The sequence below is a fragment of the Strix uralensis genome, chromosome 1 (assembly GCF_047716275.1).
Source record: "Strix uralensis isolate ZFMK-TIS-50842 chromosome 1, bStrUra1, whole genome shotgun sequence".
Taxonomy (NCBI): Eukaryota; Metazoa; Chordata; class Aves; order Strigiformes; family Strigidae; genus Strix; species Strix uralensis.
In genome coordinates, this window is record NC_133972.1 from 17,542,515 (window position 1) to 17,563,244 (window position 20,730).

The following is a 20,730-nucleotide window of genomic DNA, read 5'->3' on the forward strand; positions in this document are numbered from 1 at the left end:
AAACATCGTAAGGACTGCATATTCTGAAGATGAAAACTGTTAAGTATTGGAGTTTGTGGTCTACTGGATGTCACCTCCCACACTCTCAATTTTAATAGTTCATCTTTAATGTCATCCTCATCCTACAGAATGTTTTACTATATGTATTTCTTTTTTATCTGAATCAAAAATCAGAACTATTTACTGACAAAGCAACACAGTAAATTACACAACGGTTGGGCTCCCTCTAGTAAAGGAATGTTGGCTGCATGACTTAGTAATGTTTGTACAATTTGATGAATATTCACTGCGTAGTCTAACAAACCTGTCAACATAACAACTAAACACATGCAATGAAAGGCCAGAGATTAAGTTCTCCAGAATTGTTTAATAGCTTCTTTGTAGTACGAAACTCTGATTCTAAGATTAACCAACTATGTCTGCTTTACACAGCTCACCATCAAGGTCTGCCATGCACTGGAGAGAACCAGTGCCTCACGCTAGACAGAATGATAGGCAGCTTGCTTAAGCAGCAATGTTTTTCGAGCAAGTAGTTTAGAAAATTCTTTTAGACATTTATTTCCTCCTTTTGCTTCCAGAGCAATGAACTGTAGCATTTTTTAATTAAAAGTGGAAAGCCAAGGTATGAGCACACATACCTGCACACACCTCAGTATTAAGTTTAAGGACAAAAATACTAGCATGTTAGATTGCTACAAATTATCTTTGCACACTCGTGACTGGCTGTTTTCTTTAACTTTTATTCCCTTCTCCCTCTGACAGCCTTCCCTTCAAGTGAACACCCTGAATGCCCTCTACAACCTCTCTTTAGTGTTTCTCTTTTCCTTGTTATTTCTTATGGTCAGCCTTTTAACAGAAACTGATACAAAGCAAAGGCAAAACAAATCCAGCAACTGAGCAGAGGCTTGGGAATTACTACTTTACTTTTTCTCTTCTGTTATCCCCGTCTCTGCTCCACAACACTGTATCTATTTAAGCTGCCAATAAAATAACAAAATAGACAGTCCAGGGTCATATCAGGAAAGAAACTGATACCATCAAGTCTGCCCAGAATGAAGCTGAACCTAAATTATCAAAATTGATATTGACTCATAGGAGGTTTTCAACTATGCAATTATTTTCTCTCTCTCTTACTTGACACAAAATTGCATTTTATAGAGTATTTGGAGGTTTTTCTTCTCCTCTGGAAGAGCTCTCTCTCTTGAGATTTAAGTCCAGCAAAAAGGATAACATCTGCAATAAGGATTAGAAATATTTTTTTGGTTTTGTTTTGTTCTAAGAAGAACTCTAAGAGGATTCTAATTCTTTCCAGAAGAATTCTAATCTTAGAAGAAATCGAAGTTCTGAAACACAGAATTTTACCTTCCAGAAAGAAGTCCCACATCACTGAACTGCACTAAGATTGCCCAACTTCAGACTAATAAAAGAGGATTTTTCATGATACTTAATACTGGGAATGTTTTTACTAAAAAAAAAAACCCCAAACCCATCAATTACACAGAAATACACTTGGCAAAAACTTTTAATTTAAAGAAATCATACTAAATGCTATATTATTAAAATACATAAAATTAATAAGCCTGTGATTGCAGGCTGTGAAGCCTGCTAACAGAACAAAACATTTTATATCATCATAACAACTCTTTTGACTACTTATTGATGAAATGTTATTTTCGAGAGTTATTAAAGGCTTTTGGCAGTTAGTTGCCTCTAACAGCTGTGTTATGGAAAGAGAAAATAAAATGAGAAAACTTCATATAATTAAGGTGTTCCAGATGATTAAACTCATTGGCAATTCTTTCCATGATTCAGTTACTTATTGACATAAAAATGCTTATTAGAGATATGAACCATCAGATAAGACAGCTTGCCACGTGTCTTAGTACTAAAACTTTACTGATTTAGAAGATAGTGCTGCTTCAATTCTCCTGTTTTATGGTCATATATATGTCACTAGAACATGGTACTAGGCAAGAGAAGTCCATAGGATATAATCTATTACTGCTTTCTCAGAGACATGAAGTTATGTAAGAAGTGAAAGACATAAGTATTATTTCCAGTATGAACTCTGCTGGTTTTTTTATTACATATTAAAAACATTTCAGATATCAAGAAGTTGTGGAAGTTATTTTTACTTTTGTTCTCTTCGCATTACAGACTTTGTGAGACAGCTCCCACTATTTTCTCTCAAAAACATCCCTCCTAATGAAAGGAAGTTTTGGTACTGTTTCCAGAAATTATGAAGTTGCCAAAACTCAAACTTAATTGAAAACAGCAAAGGAAATCTAAACAAATTAATTGTTGCAACTATTCAAACTGCTGAACTAGACAGAGAAAAAGAAACAGGAGAGTTAGTTCTCTGTGTCAAAGATGCTTGCACATATGAGTCATAAAATAATTATGTTTATTTAGCATTCAAAAAGTGTTAGCATGCTGATAATGGCAGCTAAGAATGGCCGGTGACAATCAGAACAACAACAAAACTTTATTCTGTCAAACTGCAAATGAAATGCAAAGATTTTAGCTTTCTGTAACTGGAATGACTATTTAGAAATCCTTACTAAACACCGCATTAGTACACTTCTCATGTTTTTTCTGTATCCCTGGTATATGTGCATAGCTCACAAATACTCATTTTCACTTCACAACAGTTATGCAGAAAAGGGACTTTTGCACTGGAACCATGCATTACCAGGACAAACCTTTCATACTACTTTATTAAAGCACAAACTTTCTTTTGTCAAAGGGTCAACAGTCATTTACCTACTTTTTGTTAAACACAAAGGATTCCAGAAAATTCAACAGACATTGAATCGAGTTTGCTACCAAACTTACCATTCCCGTTACAAATGTACTATCAATATCACAAAGGGCGGTCTCTGAAGTAGTACTAAAACTGTATAGAAAATGCCCACTGTAGAGATTTTATTACCAGTGGTTGAAACAAAGTTATTCCTTTTATTATGAAAGATAATCTTAACACATTAACATACATGAAAATACAACCCTAACGGAGAGTTTCAAGATGTGTTTATTTTAAATTTTTACTTAAATATTCTTAAACATATAATTTTTGGCAAAGTTTTACTTTGTCACTTCTGATACTTTATACAGAAAAATTAGGTGTGTTTGCTGAGAATATAAAAGTATCTTTTCTCTATGAAAGAATAAGTTTGCTTTTAAATAATTTTTTTTTTTGTTTAGGCAAAAAAATATTAGCTTCTCTAACTTGCCAAGATACTTGGAATGTACTGCAATTCTAAGCACACATTAACAAACCTACCTTCCTAACATCTGAGCTTTTAGGTTCTGTGGTCCAGGTGATGATTCGAGACACTGCTAACCTAGTTTCACTTGAATTTACAAAATCTCCTGGATCCATCTGTTGCGCAAGAGTCTCTATGTATTTAAGGATCGCAACTTTGACCTGCAAAGAGAAATAGAGTCAGGTGGAGAATAACAATGGTGTGCTGCAAGAACAAGTGTGCTCACAGAGTAGATTGTTCATTCCGAAAAATAAAGTGTTTTTTTTTCCCCCACAACTAAACTAAACATCTTTTCAGCACTGATATAAAACTCTGTGCAATAAATCAATTTACAAATGGATATAACATTTCAAAAGCGAGTTATTCCACAGAAATTCAAATAAAAATAGAAATCTTAGATTTCACTGGTAGCAACTACAAGATACACAAATAGTATGCAGAAGCTTGTATTTAACAAAAAGAAGACCAAAGTACTCAGAATATTTAAGAATAATCAGGATTTTAAAGAATTATTCAGAATTATTAAGAACTTTTTTCAAGTACTAGAATGAAAAATGGACATCATCTGACAAACCAAGAATCAGTTCCTATTGGTTCCTACTATGTAGTTTAACACTCATCATTCTTTTAGAAAACACCAGAGTTGAGCAGTCACTATCTTCGGGGATAAGCCACACGAATCTTCCCATTAAATACTAAAAAGGTATGGAATAGAATTTCTACAGAAGACTTAGAAGGGGTCACAAGCACACTTTTCCTTTGAAGATATTCAGAATATAGAGACATGGATTTTCCAAGAGGATAGTAAAGCCACTTTAATCCCACATTTATCTGAGCATTGATCTCCTACTTCACTATCTTCCTCCACTCCTTATGCAGAATCTCTGTTTTATACACCCCAGACTGCAGCCTCTCTCTAGTTTCTCCAAAATTGCACCACTGCACAGCTTTGGGCAAAGGGCTATTAGTCTCCCTTAAATATTTATCTCCGCAACTCCTGCTGTCCCAGAGATTTGTCACACAACCCATCAACAAACACGGTGAACATTTATTTAGGCCACCTATCTGCCTTAGCTGCTCCTATTTCCACTAATAACTATAGTGAACCAGAAATACCTACCAGGAAGGAGACACCTATGTCCATCCATAACCAGAAAGAGAGCTCTGGGTATATTTTTAATTTTTCATGGCGCGTAGTACAACTGTTCTGAGCAAAGCTATTTAGAAATTTCCCTGGGTCATGAAAACTTGCAAGCTATTAAAAATTCAAGATACACTAAGTGACACACACATTCGTGATAGCTGATACATGTAGATTAATAATGAATACTTCTTTTTCACAGCAGCTGTTAAAGCTTGACTTCTCCAAAGTTATACAACAAGCAACAGCTGGAGGCTTTCATCTTACACAGATCAGTATCAACAAATGTAATAAACCCCTCACTATTTGCTAGATTCTTTCCAAGGAAAAAAAACCCACAAACATCTCTGCAGCAAAAACCCTTAGGCTACATGGTTTCCAAATACAAAGAAAGAGTTAAAATTTCTAGATTACCAAGAGAAAGCATTACAACAGCACTGTGTTTCACTGTTCACAATTCAAATATATATAGTATCGCACCTTAAAAAAAAATTGCTGTTAAGAACTGTAACACTTAGAACATCCAGAGGCCTTTCTCCCAGTGAAAAAATTCTGGAGTACTGTACCAGAGAGAGCAGTATTATTTAGTGTCTAAACTACTCTGACAGAGTAAATCACACAGACTTAAGATGGAGGCTCTCAGGAGGCAGAAGAGCACTGAACAGCACTGATGAGTGGAGCTAATAAAGCTTTTCACAGTGAGATGGATACCCAAAGCTAAGTTTGACAGCTGTTTTGAAAGAGAGTATCTTTCACTAATTGCTTTTGAGAGAAGAAATTCTGGAAGGGGTACTTTTCTATGCTCTAATATAACGAGACAGTATTATTACAGACAAAAAAACCCCACCCTGAAGTAAACTCCGTAATAGCAGCAAATCTACTTATGATGTATTTTTGTCACTATTTCCAGTAAGTACAGAGTTGAGATTTAGAAATAAAAGAGTTGAGATTTAGAAATAATAGGTCTAACACAGTCCTCTTCAACAACCTGTTTAATCTCTCCAAGAGAGATGAACAATTTTTGACTGCAATGAAAGCAGCTCCAGGAATTCTTACAATTAATATTTGCTGTTAATCTGAAATCACTATGAAGTTGTTGACTACTGCCTTGACTTTGTACTCTTCTAGGTTGAATTTATTGTACTTTTGCTGGACTATAACCACTGAGACATTTTTCCTGTGCAGTGTATAACATGACATTTTGTTTAAGAATAGCACTGCTGTTTTAAGTGAGCTGAAACATAGATCAAGCCACAGTTAGCACTATTACTCACAAAAAAAAGATTAGCCATAAATGGAACTCAAGTGCTTCAGTAAACATCTTTCACAGATAATGAAATGACAAATTTTGGCCCAAAAATATGTGCAACTACCTCCAGGAATTCAGGAAATACTGTAAGGATGCTACACAGTCAGTGCCAGAAGGCAAATTGTTTTCCTGTCCTGTGAAAAAATTGAGATTTACGGAGTTTCATTTGCTGCATCAGGGTTAAGACAAAAGAAGCATTTCACATAACAGGAAAAAAAGGAGAGAGGAATGTAAAGAAGCTGCTTTACTTAAATCAGAAAAAAGTCCCTCTCTGACAGTGCTTTCCTGGGATGCGAGAAACTCTACTCTGCCTTACTCAGACTGAATACAAGCAATCACTCAAAGTGACTTGCAGACTGCCACATCCCAGGTGTCCGTCCCTAAGTTACTGGATACTTAGGAGTGACTGCCTCCGCCATTACTTAACCAAATGACTGAAATAAACACTAAAGATGAATTTTGAAGGGCTCTCTCATCTCTGAATCTGTTGCATTGGTTGCTTGGGTTATTTTCATCCAGAAATTTTAATAAGGACTTAAAAAATATCTGATCAACTGCAGCAAAAACCTTTGTCAACAAATCAGTGTTTTCAAAAGAGAGAAGGGTTCAGAAACTTGTAATGAACTTTGGTCACAATGCTTAAATCAATTCCTCACTGAGTGCGAGCCATTTGATATTCAACCTGAAAAAAATGAAAGTGATGATTGGAAGTGCTATTTCAGGACAACACCCATCCTCTGCAAAGCATATGTTCTGCACCTGCGAAATAAGCTTAATAGATTATAGCCTATCTAGCAAATTTGACTTCTGTGCCCATCCACAGATTTGACCAAAATAGATATATATCTGGCACCTCTAAACTGTGTTTTAGCAGTTCACCACGCCTACAGGTACAATTATAGCAAAACAAAGTAAGATAAATAAAGCACAATACATTGTGCTGCATCCTCCATGGATTAGGTCAGAATTGTATCTTCTCTAGGCTCGGTCCTCTTACTGGCTAGCTACTTAAACCCACCTCTACAGCCACTCTAAAAGCTTGAGTTTTACTGTCCAAAACTTAGCTGTGTTTGTAAGCGTAAGAACAACAGTGACAGTTTACTCTGAAGTATCATGAATATTTACTACTACCACATGAAAACCAGAGAGAAATGTCATTTTTAAAAGGGAATCCTTCCACAGAGCAAATTCCTGATCTATCATCCCTTCTTATATCTGACCACCCACTTTTAAGGATGCTGAAAATAATTTCTCTGATTTTTCCTGTCACAGTGAATGCTGTTTCTCAGTCTATCTAGCCCAAAGGCAACAAAATAATGATTCACCAGAGTAAGAACAAAAGCTGAAGACCAAGAAATGGAGTGGTGCCCTAGGATTATAAATTAATCTGTTAGGTATCTGGGTGCACTGAGGATGGGATTTAGACAAAATATTCAAGAAGGTGGATATTAAATAGATTCTTCTGCAATTTATGTTCATTAAATTTACAGTCTGGATCCTGAACCTGTAGTTACCTCAAAGATGGAAGTAGAGGGTAGATACCACTTTCTTCTGAAAAAAAAAGAAGAGCTTACCTTCTCTTAAACAGTTACATACTTTATTGTCCCCAAAATTAATTTTAAATAATCTTGATTTCATTTCAAACTAACAGGTGTTCTTCTATGGAGGTAGCTTTTACCAACATCTTGATTTCAGAAGTCTCTCTCAAATACTGGAAATTATTTTCAGAATGTCTTCCCATTAAATTTTTCAAATTTCTTAACTCCTTCTATGTCACATAGTGAATATTCTTGAACTTAGCCCAAACTCAGCCTAATAGGAGTCCATGTCTCTTCCCAAATCTACACTTTCAACTTGGAAACATGACTGATACGTGTTTACCAGCTATACTACTGTATGGGAAAAAAAATAACATCTCAGCCATCAAATTCACCTTCCTGGGAAGGAAAACGAAGTAAAACAAAACCCAATTTGTTCCAAGGATTTATTTAAACAACAAACTGATTTTTACTACCTCATTTGCTGTCTTCAATAAATGACAGCAGTCCCTTTTTAACACAGCTCTACGAAGCAACAGTGGTCAACGTATCAACTGTCCTCAAAAGCTTAAAAATGTAAGTTTTACTGTATTGTAGACAAAAAAGGCATATTCATGTGACTTTAGGTTCAACATAACTCGGGAAAAGTCATATTCTTGTGCAGTATCAAACCATATAAAAATATTTCGTGCAGGATAGAGCAGAAAATGCCAGTTATCATATGCTTGTTATTTCCCCATTTACACCACTTGTAAATCTACTTAGGATTTGATATATTTATCTTAAAATCAACTCTCTTTGGAACTGTAAATGTACTACAGAATATATTTTTACTTTTCATTTAGACTGGCAGGTCTATGGACTACTGATTCTTATATAAAAATGTGTGTAATTGTAAAGCTACACACTGCGTTCAGAAAAGTAAGTGTACCACAAAGGGAGCTGATTTTTCATATAGTGACTCAAGTTCATATTAATATTAAAATAATTTAAATTAATTCGAGACCTATCAGAATGAATACAGGAAAAAAAAATATATATGAACTAGGAAAACACGATTGGGAAATCACAAACATAAAATTAGAAAAGACTTGATAGAGTGAGTTTGCATAACCAGCTTGATGTTAGGCGGCCACATTTTTGTTGCTCATTTTTACTGTACTGTGGTTTTATTAGATTTCTCTTGCAGCAAACATTTTCATACTAGTGTAGTGTTTAAAATCGAACATCTGCATGCTTAAAGTTTCTCGCAAAGGTTAGTAGCAGCATACGAATGCATTCAAATAAAAATTATTTGAAACACTGTAAGAGTTTGACATAGGGTTAAGAATAAAGACAATAATTCAGACAAAAACCTTTGAGCTCCAAAAAGAGCGAAGCTGGTCCTGTAGTGCTGGCTTGACTGTCTGAAAGTTTACAAAAAAAAAATCCACTAATTGAAAACCTTTTCTTCTTTTTTTTTTTTTTTTTTAACCAAAACAAAAAATAACAATCCAAATTCAAACATTAAGACAAGCAAATGTCTATCAATGTGGATTTCGGTTTGCAATGCAAGCCTGAAAATTCTTACCTTCAGGCTAGGTGTTTGGGTCTGATCAACAGTAAATCTCATTAAAATACTGAACTGGAGGTCATTTGGAAAAGATTCCCTGTAAAACAAACAAATCAAATCATGTTAAGTTACATGGAATTTTCTTTTAATACCTGTTGAGAAGCACTAAAGCGCTTACTCCTTCCAGTAAAGAGAAGCTTTAGCGCTTCTAAAAAAAATTCTACCAGTTTTATTGATACTGTATCTGACTTTCAGAAACATTCACCTAGCATGTAAAGGACAAAATTTAAGAAATTCCTGCTTTAAAGCAATTATAGCTAGAATAGATAATGCAAGCAATAAGGAATGATATAATAATGATATGGTAGTATTCTGATTCTAAATATTTGTAATCTTCAAATTAATATTCAGTAGTACTGCTAAAGCTATACACCACACTGTCCTGCACACTTCTCTGAACCATCCTGTTCCACTCTGGGCTGCATCCACCCTCCCAACTGCACACAGGTGTAGCAGATGATATTCCCTCTCTCCTCGCAACATACACCATACCCGTCCCCAGATTTCAGAGCAGATCTGCCACATGCATAGGTTCAGCAGAGGTCTAGACCACTTAGACTATCACATACTTCAGATAATGGAGGATAAGAAGTAGGTCCCAGAGGCCCTCCAACTCTACTTAAAAATCTGGCTTTCATTTGGAAATAAAACTGGCCAGGGATGGGCAGCTCTGATGGCCCCCAAAACCACATAAAATCATTTTGGAATCAGACAACTACTGAAGTCTGGGGTGGGTGGAGGGAAGACAGAAAGCAAACCCATTATTGCCATAACTCCTTAAAAGCCTGCTGACACTGAGAGATGAATATTGCAACAACATTTTTATATCAAAATAAAGAAGTTCAAACACAAGCACTGCATCACTGAACACAAGGCAAGACAACAAACACACGGTTCAGATGCACATTTTGGCATCAGATAAGCAGTATCATATTAATTGTTCAGCATTAAGGACTCAAACCCTTTCAACTAATAGTCATTCAGGAAACAAAAATGATTAAGCAGCGAGGTTTACTGAAGTTTCATGATCTGTCATTAGCTGTTTTTCAAAGAATCTCATAGCACACTAAAAAAACCACCAAACTTGGAAGTAGCATGAGAGTTTGGATTTTTTTTTTAGTGTTTTCCATTATTATTTTTTTTAAGAACTCATTACCTTGTGACATCAAGTGCCTTCTGAACTTTTGCTTGTACAGACCCAAGCAAATCAGCACCCATTTTTTTCAACAGCTGTGTCAGCAGTACAAACAGCCAGTCCTGCAGATCTTCTTTATGGACCTGGATGAAGTCCACCAGTGTCTCCAAAAACATACTGAACACCTAAAAGGCAGAAGAAGATGGAAAGAGGGTAGGATGGGGCAAAAGAGGAAACAACACTGATGTACGCTGAACTTACAAACAAAGAAGAAAGCAGTAAGGGAATCAGAGGCAGAGAAAGGCAGTGTTTTGCAGCCAAGCAGGAAAAAAATTAAAGAAAAAAAAAAAGAAATCTGTCTTGCTTTTTCACTGGATTTTGAAACAAAAGTACATTGGAAATGTTAGCCGACTTCTGTAGAAGTTTGACAATTAGGTATTCCATGCAGTTTCGTCAAGAAAATAAATGCTTACTGTGATGGCTGGCGCAACCTCAATTTTTTCAGTAAAACTTGATTTTTAACCCTTTCAAGCTTTATTATTAAGTTGATTTGACATATTCCTTGAAGGCTACAAAAATACTTTCTCTCTAAAAAACAAAAAAGCTGCTACAATTCTTTAGCAAAATATTAATTGTAAATATCTGCATTACTAAATACTGCAAAATCACAAAAGCTGGCCAATTGCTTTACATCAAATATTTGTGGAATGGAACAAGATTTTCCTGCTATTGGAGGCATCCAAACACAATTCACCAGAGTAGGGAAAAAAGCCACGATACATTTCAGATTGGCAGGTGTTTAAAACACAGAAGTACTTTCATCTTCTCAGAAACATGTCATCCATTGTGTTCTTTTCAACAAATAATGTTGAATACAATAAATACAATTAATGTTGAAAAGACTGCATTCAGTAAAAAAAAAAAAAAAAAAGAAGTATATGATTGTATTTATAGTAACCTCAACACTCAGACCAGGAAGAAGGGCTTTTTACAGGGAAGGGGGTAAGGCAGGGCATGACAAATAAGTAACTTAAACAGCCTTTTTAGTATCTGACGACTAATTTTATGTTTTTTCAAGACTTACAGTGAAATCAGGATGTATACGCTCTATACCAGTGTGGCCCATGGGTTTCCCGTTTCTCTGACAAGAAAAATGGGTGTTTGGGCTGAAAATGCTACCTTAAAGCCACTCCAGCTCCAGCACATAGCTGGGTACAGAAGCAGAAGTAGATAGGATGCAAAGAGGGTTGGGGAGATACTGCCTCCTGAGTATTTAGGACATGGGTACAAGGTTGGAAATAGCTGCGTCAGAGGAAGGACTGGAACCCCACATCCTCCTGTGGCTGACCTGGCTTGTCATAAGGCCAAATTCTGCTGCTGCCTGTGAGACTGTGATCATATCTCACAGGGCTGCAGAAATCAGTCCACAGAAGTGGGCTTTCTTCCACAGCACTGATCAAGCATGGAGGAGTTGGCATGTTTTTATTTTCCTTCAGCCCTTAGGAAATATGATCTCTTTTCATGTTGATAATCAATCCAGGGTAAGCAAATTCACACCATAAAGTGAAAAAATCCATACACGTATCTTTAAAAGAAGTGCCTCAAAATTTACATAAGAAATAAAAAATAAATTCAAATTCTTTTTGCCAGGAAAGGTTGGACTAGATGATCCTTGAAGTCCCTTCCAATCCAGCATTCTATGATTCTTTTAGGATCTAATCAAGACCACGGAGAATCTTTCAACAGACATCTTAAAACTGAAAAGCTGTGTTAGAAACAAAACAATACAAATCCTACTCAACATAAAGTCCATCAGGATGAGCTATTTTAATTAAACTTCCCTCTTGGGGTACACAATATTCAAAATTGCTAAAAAAAATAAGCTAACTCCTCTGCTATTTATCTAGATTTGTATTCAAGTTTGAGGTCTAAAAAATTACCCTCCCCTCCCAGTAGTGGGAAGAAATTTTTATGCTGGGGATTGGAAATGTCTCCTGTACTCAGCAGAACTGAAACAATACACCACTTTGTGGATGCACAAGTAGTGGGCACAATTATAAGACCTAGGCAAAACTGAACCAAAAAGTACTTTCTGTATTGTAATATGATAGTCTTTGGATTTCAGAGCCTTAAAATAAGGGGAAAATATACTGGACTTAGGCAAAAACCAAAAAAATTTATGATGCTATAAAGATTACACTTGGTGGTCTTACAACTGTATTTAAAATCCTTCAAATTAAACTATACAGCTCAGCTCAGCTGAATTTAGAAACTATACCTGTTTCTTCGAGTTTACTGACAAACACACACGTCTTTTTCATTAAAATGTGCAAGCTGAACAAGCTGGTTACAACCTCTTATTTGATGGAGTAATGTGGATTTCTTATGACACTTTAAACATGTAAGCATAACCGAGGACTCAATTTTGTTTTCAAGCTTTGTTTGATTTTAGGTTTAACACAGTGAATGTCTGGAGAAAACTTGAGTCATTTTGTTGTATTTAAAAAAAAAAAAACCAAATCATACCATTTTGTTTTAGGCCAAAGCATGAAGAATTTAAGAAGGCTGTAAGACCATTTCAGGTAAAGGATGAATTTGGAATGAAAAATGGAATTCAACCACCCGTATGTGAAAAAACTATATGGGTACTGCGATTTTTGCAGTTTCCATTTTTATGATGTAAATTAAAATTCTGAAATCAAGCATCTAACACTGAAGTTTTTAATAATTTTCTAGTGGAAAAAATAAACAGATATGAAAACAATTATAAGTGATCTACCTTTAAAGTGAATTATTTCAGATGTGCCAACCACCACAATATAAAGCAGGAATGCAGAACCAAACAATGTCAGTTAATTAGTAGATAAAGCACATCTCAAAACTTTACCACACAGTTTACATAATTGTATATAGCATTTTATGATTGCAAAAGGCTTGACACTGCATGAACTCTTTGGGGAAGAAAAAGAGAAAAAGGGTTAATTGCACATTCATGCAAGTAAGGTTAGGCTTCCAACAAATATTGAACCAACTTACTCTCTAAAGAGAGTTCCAACACAGGGGACAGCATGCAAAACGAAACAAAAACAAAAACAAAACAAAACAAACAACAAAAAAGGGAAAAAGATAAAAACACACAAATTAGTGGCCATCAATACAAAGTTCCTGTATGGAATATAAAACAAAACAAAACAAAAAAGGTACTTCAAAACTTTTATGATAAATTTAGTAATTTTATTGGGATACCCAATATATTCTAAAAGTAAGCACTTGGCATGTCCTTCAAATGATTCTCCCATTTTCTCCTCCAAATTATATTACTCTCTTTTTCTAAGCAATCCCCTACATCCAGCTCCCATATTAAACCTTTAAAAACAACCCAAACACACAGAAGTGATGACAGTATAATTCCTAAAGACATTTGAAAAGAGTCTAAGATGAGACTTGTGTAGCCATATGTGTGATAAAAAATTCACAGCTCACGAACTCTTAATACTTAAAGGATTCTCCTGATAACGTATTGATAACTATTAATAGTTTTCCAACACCAAAAAGCAGGCAAGGTTTCAGTGACTGGAACAGGTGTACCACACGTACTGTAACACAGGTTGAATTTTTGAAATTAAACAACATTATTTTATGTCAGAATGTCCAGTAAACAAAACAAAATTATCAACCAGAATAATTAAATGTAACATTCCTAAAGGCTTAATGAAAAGACAAAATGCTCTTCTGACACATACAACCAGATTTTGGAACATATTCATTATCCTTCCCTGAAGAAAATCTCCAGGGTAGTTCTGATATATGCATAGCTGCAATATTAATTAACACAAGAACAAGGAAAATTAAAGCAAACTGCTATTCACAATTTTGTCATTACTTCATTTAAAAACCAGTAGTATTTCAACATGGAATTTTCTTTCCTCTCCTCTGACTTAACTGTTCTTTTTACAGAATGTCTTCTTCAGTTTCTCTTGAACTGCTTGACTTTAGTCTTTTCTTCTGGATTTCCGCAGTATGTGAGCAACTTTAATATCATGCTGCTGTGTGCAATGCAAGTTTCTTCCAAAATACATGGTGTCACAAATAGCAGCCAAGTCACTTTTTCCAGCAGGAAAAATAAGGAGGACAGATGAACACTAAGTCAACCTGTCAAGACTTCTCATTACTCTGAATTTAATTTTCCATTGCAGCAATAAGGAAGACTTAAAAATATGTAAAATGTATTGCATAATTGAAGTAGTTTTTCAGAATTCTGCTGGGAAAAGCCAGTACTTCTAAAATAACTACTTTGCTCTGAATTTTTCTAGGTTACCATTTTATCAATTCTGAAATATGGACACAAAGTGGGACATGTTATACTCAACATAAAAGATAAGTTTCTTCCAAACAAGCCTATAATTCAAACAAAATATTAAGTTACATGTTTTTCACATGATACCATTGTAACTTGATTCAGCTCCTTACTTACCTGCAGTCCTTTTGCTATGGGAAATTACTGCATGTGAAGCTGTACTAGCAACCCACCTCCCACAAAAATTGTAATAATACTATCAAGCAAAGTAACTCAGCCAAAAAGATTTTAATGGTCTTAGAAAACATAAGGATTATTCTCCTTGTTATATCACCCATACTGAGTCTTTAACTAGGCAAAAGTGAGTAAAGCATCGCATATTCTTTCATACTGAAGTATAGTCTCCACCTCACTTATTCAGTACCAACAATAACGTAAAAATTATTAGCCTCGACTGCCAGCCCTATCTATGAAATTTGAGGAAGACATCATAAGCTATGGTAATACAAAATACCCTGGAAAATAAGTACGTACACATTTGGTATAGTTCAGAGTTGTCACGTATTATTTAGTCAGACCACTTTCTTTACAATTTAAATTACTGCACCAGAGCCTTTTGTTTCTAACTAAAAGAACCATTACACGTGTTGAGGTGGCCTCTGTAAAAAACATGACTTCTTAAAAATACTTACAAATTTTGAGCACAAACTGTTGAATTACTTCAATGCATTTTAGATGAAACTAACTTTTACTTTATTTCAATTATCCTGCCAAAAAGGTGGAAAATTATCTTGCTCAAAATTGCTAATTAAATGGATTGAAATCTGATACCATCAACTGCTTACAGTTTGTCAAGTTTTTACATGTGCAAGTATCACTGACATATTTTACAACTGGCTTTCTATTAATAAATGTTTTCAAACATTTAGTGAAAGTAAGAAAAACCTAAACATACCTTACTGTGAGGATCAGCAAACATTCTTGTGAAGATTTCACACAACCTTTTCAACTCAACACGACTGTCAAAGTGACAACAATACATCAGTCAACTCCCCTGCTAGTACTACCAGTACACTAATGCATAGCAATCAGTGAAATCAACTGTAAATATTGAATCAAATAATCTAGTAAATGAAGTAGAGAAAAGCGTTTTAAGACATGGATAAAAATGTAATAGATGTTGTCTAAAATGCGACTTACAACCTAGAAGTGTCTCTAAACTAGTTCACGTATTATACCATTCCCAACTCTTTTAACAGAGCAGATAATGAAAAAGGTATAAATAGAATAAATAGAAACAAAATATAAATTATAAGGTAACTAAAAATGAAGGCCTTCCATCAATGCTAGATGCAAGCACTTTACAAATCTTTTGTACTGCAAGAATTCTATTGATTTTAAATTCTGTATCTCAAACTAAGCTTTTTACATAGATCCTATACTATAGTGGCCAGAAGTGACAATAGATTCCTCATTCCTTCTCCCACCTTAATCTCACAGACACACACCCTATTTTCCCTCTCCCCAGGTTTCTGTATTCTTTAGAACATAAGCCTCCTTTCCTACTTCCCTTGCCTTTCCCACTCTGAAATAAAATGTTTTTCTATCAACATGTTTTCTTACCTTAAAGTTCTCTGGTTCTTTAGTAAGTTTTGCAGGCCCAGAAGGCCTTCTTTTCTCTCTGACCAGTTGGAGCTGGCACAGCGATTTAGGACTTCAGCCACATCTTCTGTCTGTCTCATATATGTTGGTATGCTTCCGTTCCTAGAGCTATAGGACCTTTCTGAACAGGCACTTGATGCGTCACTGTTGGCATCATCATCTGAGTACATCCCATAGGACTCGTATCTTCTTCGCACGGGCTTCTTCTATTGTACAGAAACACCCCATTGTTAGTACTGATTTTCAAAGAGATACTAAACATACCCGTAATCAGTAGAAAGACCAACAGTTCAAATAATCGGTGTGACCTCTATTCCCTGCAGTGACAAATGGCTCCAACTGTTCAGCAGGTCAAACCAAGTTAATAAAAATATTTTAAAGAAGCGTGGCTTGCATAATATTCCAAATATAAAAGCAAAATAAATGCAGAGAAGACATACGTTTGATGAAACATTCAACTTAAGGTTTACTTATAAAAATCCATAAAACTGCATGATAGAGTGATATAAAGACTATATTGAAAGTTAGTTATTTCACTTAATAGCTTTATATATATTACAGAATATAAGAATCAGGTCTAAACCCACATATTTTGTCATTTTAACTTACTTTGTATCAAGCATGTTAATAGCAAAATATAAACTATCAAAGAAGAAAAATAGTTTCTATACCTTAGTCCGTATGTCTCCTAAGAGCTGTTAGCAGTAAATTATTGAAAAGAAACAGAAATTGAGAACAGGAAGGTAAGGCATAGCAGCATTGTGACTATTAAACTACCTTGCACTGGAAAACACATAGTCTTACTGTAAATTTTGTTCTTAGCTCTCTTTATCTGATTAGCATATCATGCATCGCCAAGAAGTAGTTTGGTAAGCTTCCATTTCCAGGGGAATGCTACATATCATCCGCTGGTTGGTCACAGAGACTTCTCTGTAAAAATCTTTGTGTCTTATGCACTGATATTTGAGCGTGAAGACTTTAACACATGCAGTCAATTGCTATCTAAGCATGAAACCTTCATTTAAACTTTATCTTCCCATCAACTTCTCCATCTCTGTCTTTAACTTCATTTCAGTATCTAAATTTTGTCATTACAACAATTACTACAGCAGTCAACGTCCTACAAAAAAAATTAATTACATAATGCAAAATTCCAAATCTCCTAAAACCAAGCCAACAAAACAAAACACAACATGCCAAAGGTCAGAGGAAAAAAAAAATGCCATTTATCCTAAAAGGAAAAACACACACCTCTGCAAAGTAACTGCTATTCAAATTTTGGAGTTGAAGCTAGTAGTTAAAAATTCAGTTTCACTACATACTGAAAGAAGCAGTAACATAAGTGATTGTTTTCCCCCTAATTACCACTGCCATTTGCATGGGGTTCTCATTTTTGACTGTGGAGTAACTTAAAGAATATGGCAATACAAACTAGTCAATACATCACGTAACAAGCAAGCTTAATGTCAGTGGAACAAGCACACATACATGTGTAAGAAAATAAAGGAAGGGAAAACTCACAAAGACATGAGCATTTTTGATAAGGGTCACCATAAGTTAAAAAAAAATTTAAAAGAAATCGAACCTGAAATGCTAAGGACTGTGCTTAAGTAAACGGTATAAAAACACATGAAGATCACCATATTGCTGCATTTCATGCATCTTCCATTCAAACCAGATCTTAGCCAGAAGACTGATACCCATTTGGCTTGAGCAGTATTATAACTGGCTGAGTATTTTTCATACCATAAAAATAGTAATAAAATCCAGACTATTTTTGATTTTTATATTGCATCTGTCAGGACTGTACATTTTACTTTTTAAAAACACTGGGGGGGGGGGGGGGGGGGGGGGGCGGCCTGCAATCTATGATAAAACAAGAAGTGTGTTCATAACTAGATTTCCATCTAAATGGAGCCATTTGTACAGGACAACCTGTACATTCAGAGCATGGCAGGCACTCAGGCACGCAAATACTACCACACTAAAATGTCGTTGCTCTTGATCCTTCTTTGTAATGACAGATTCTAGCTAAAATATATAAACTAATTTTCCTCTAATGTTTCTAGAAGCATCATGCTATTCTGGATCCAGGCAATACAAACCAGTTTCTGTGAACAAACTTTATTGCTTCAACAAAGCAGGACACATTCACGCCTCAAGCACCGTCACTGGAAGCATGAGTTTTTTCTCAATTTATATTCTTACTGCATACTTTGCCCAGCTCCATTTGAATAAGCTATGAATATGCTAAAAATACTAGATACTCTTCATGTAGCACCAGTGTGGATAAACCTATAGCACAGGCTTTCAAATTACAGCCAGAAACTTTTCATGTTCCATGGACTGATTTTCTATGTTCCCTACTCCAAATTCCAGACTTTCAGTTTACTCACTAGCATTCCCCATCAATGCTGAAAATCTTTTTCAAGTTTATCAGAAAGTGGAAAAACCACTCAATCTCACCATGACCTCTTAGGCAAGATTTCACAGTCGTCCTGATCTCTATGCCAGTGGAGGCACACAAATTTTAAACTAATGTGTGAAGACGACAGTATGAACCAAGAAATCAAACTTCCAGACTAAGAACATAAGGGAGTTACTCAGATTTTTTCCTTTGAAATTTTGTTTCTCTCCATCCACTCATATCTGGCTATAATTAAATGTTTTAGACTCTAATTTGTAGGTTTTTTTCTATGTTCCAAATAATCTTTTTGTTAAAACAAAGAAATAACAAATTCCTTAAAGCATTCTGATAGCAGGTACTTACAAATATTTAATGATATGCAAAGAGTACACAATACCTGATAAAAATATCTAATTCATAGCGTATTTTAAATTAACTGAAGATTTCTACTTGCTGATGTAAATGACAGAATAGCAAAATACATGATGATTTCAAGTTTGGCTAACTGGGGCAGGGAGGTAGAGAATCCAAACCCACTCTTTTAAAGAACAGTAAAGGTTAAGAAAGAGAATGGCATAACCATTTTTAAATTCAGTGTAACATTTTGACAACAAAACAAAACAAAAAATAAACTTATGAAATGCTGCCTGCCAAGCCATCAGTTTATCTCTTTAGCGTCAATCTCACATGTTGTCACACAGAACAACTTTAAGTGGAACCCATTATGACAAGCAGAGTGCTTTAGCTGTCATCATTCCCAGCTCTGACAAGACTTCAACGTACCCAGAAGTTTGTCTGGCTGTTGTGGGAAACTTCTGGTTATTGCTACCTGCTCAAGTGGCTCCTTGGGCCACTTCACCACAACAGTCCAAGACTATTTCCTGTCTGCCACAGAAAAATGTACATTTCTCAAAAGTTAAGACTTCTGTAGGGAACAAAAATTCCAATACTTTGCAGCTCTAGCAATTCGGTTTCTTTTTTCCCCACCTGGAAGCCAATAAAATAATGAAAGGCAAGTTCTTTTGCATACTTTCATGTATAGCTACCAAACATTTTAAGAGTCTGTATTCTACACAAGGTTAAGTGCGAGATTCTTACCAAAGCATCTGCTACTGCCTCTTCCACATCAGAACCTGTGTTCAGAACTCGCATAGCACTAACTGATGATGACAATCTACTGGACTGACTAATTCCAAAGCCGGTACCTGTTATAACAACAGCAAAAATGAATATAAAGAATTCAGTCAGAATAGCAACATAGGACATTAATACCACACTCGCTTAAAAAAAACCCAAGCAGAAGAAAAGCATTTGCTTAACTTTTCTAATAAATTACGTAGTAGCTAAAACATGGGTTATTTTCATTCTGAAGTCTTTAGTGGTGCAGTGAAAAGTAAGAAATTAAGTAAAAAAACCTAGAGTCATATACACGCATTTTATTCCAATATCACAGGGAAGGAAAACCCCACAAAATAATGATTTTAACTGAAAGAACCTTTCCTTTTTTTTTTTTTTTTTTTAAATGAATATCTTCTTCATTTTGGGTTTTTGTTTTCATTTAAAAAGAAAGCAAATACAATAGGAAGGCTATTGAGAGTGCTGATTAGAAAACTACATGCATAAAGAATGCTCTACAAATACTGAAAAATGGAAAACTGAAAAAAGTTCTTCTGCAAGTAAAAATAAAATGATTGTTGTTAAGGAAGAAAAGGAATTAACATTGGAGGGTGGGAGTGGAGACGATATCTAGCAACATAAACACATCTATCTGGATTATTAAAACCACAAAACTCAAATTAATATAAATAATGCTTTTTAAAACTGAACTATGTGAATAACCAAGTGGGTGGGGGAAAAAAAATCCAGGATGACTGAACAGATGACAGCAAAGTGTACTCATCCTTCACCTGTAGCCCCATAAACATCAGGAGTGTAGAGGGCACCAGTGGATCTGGAGTGATGTCTGGAAGCTGCAATAACAGGATCATATAAACCCTATCTATTACCCTAGAATCAAAGTGCTGCAATAGTTGCTTAGAACAAGAGAATATTTATCAAAAAGATTCAGCTTTAGCACAAGAAACGGAGTATTACACAGAAAGAAAAAGCTTCAAAGAAGTTTTTTGATTATATAGAATATGATCATATAGAATTATATAGGTTTATGTAGACTGGACATTTCATGCATAATTTTTTTTAATTTAAAAGATTAAGATCAGATTAAAAGCAAGTATGTTTAAGTTCAAAGAAGAAAAAATGCGTAGACACACATGCACACACAAACACACACACACAGAGAATCCTCAGAAGTATGTAAGAAGTTCCACTGATACTGGTTTTCGGTTGTAGAGTTAACTCAATTA

General features: G+C 35.1%; 1 protein-coding gene across 50 annotated transcripts in view; it reads right to left on the reverse strand.

Annotated features, from left to right (window-relative positions):
• The window catches only part of CLASP2 (cytoplasmic linker associated protein 2), a 154,041-nt gene that overhangs the window by 16,765 nt on the left and 116,546 nt on the right, over positions 1 to 20,730 (reverse strand). For 14 of the 50 annotated variants that reach the window (XM_074854052.1, XM_074854418.1, XM_074854267.1 and 11 more), the window contains 9 exons: positions 20,275 to 20,337; positions 19,466 to 19,572; positions 16,632 to 16,655; positions 15,922 to 16,166; positions 15,254 to 15,317; positions 10,023 to 10,186; positions 8,825 to 8,903; positions 8,610 to 8,660; positions 3,284 to 3,427 (listed from right to left, as the gene is read on the reverse strand). In XM_074854052.1, the coding sequence (XP_074710153.1) occupies positions 3,284 to 3,427; positions 8,610 to 8,660; positions 8,825 to 8,903; positions 10,023 to 10,186; positions 15,254 to 15,317; positions 15,922 to 16,166; positions 16,632 to 16,655; positions 19,466 to 19,572; positions 20,275 to 20,337 (941 nt within the window). The remainder of the gene's footprint in view (positions 1 to 3,283; positions 3,428 to 8,609; positions 8,661 to 8,824; positions 8,904 to 10,022; positions 10,187 to 15,253; positions 15,318 to 15,921; positions 16,167 to 16,631; positions 16,656 to 19,465; positions 19,573 to 20,274; positions 20,338 to 20,730) is intronic. The other 36 variants (XM_074857506.1, XM_074857354.1, XM_074856403.1 and 33 more) reach the window with 7 other exon arrangements.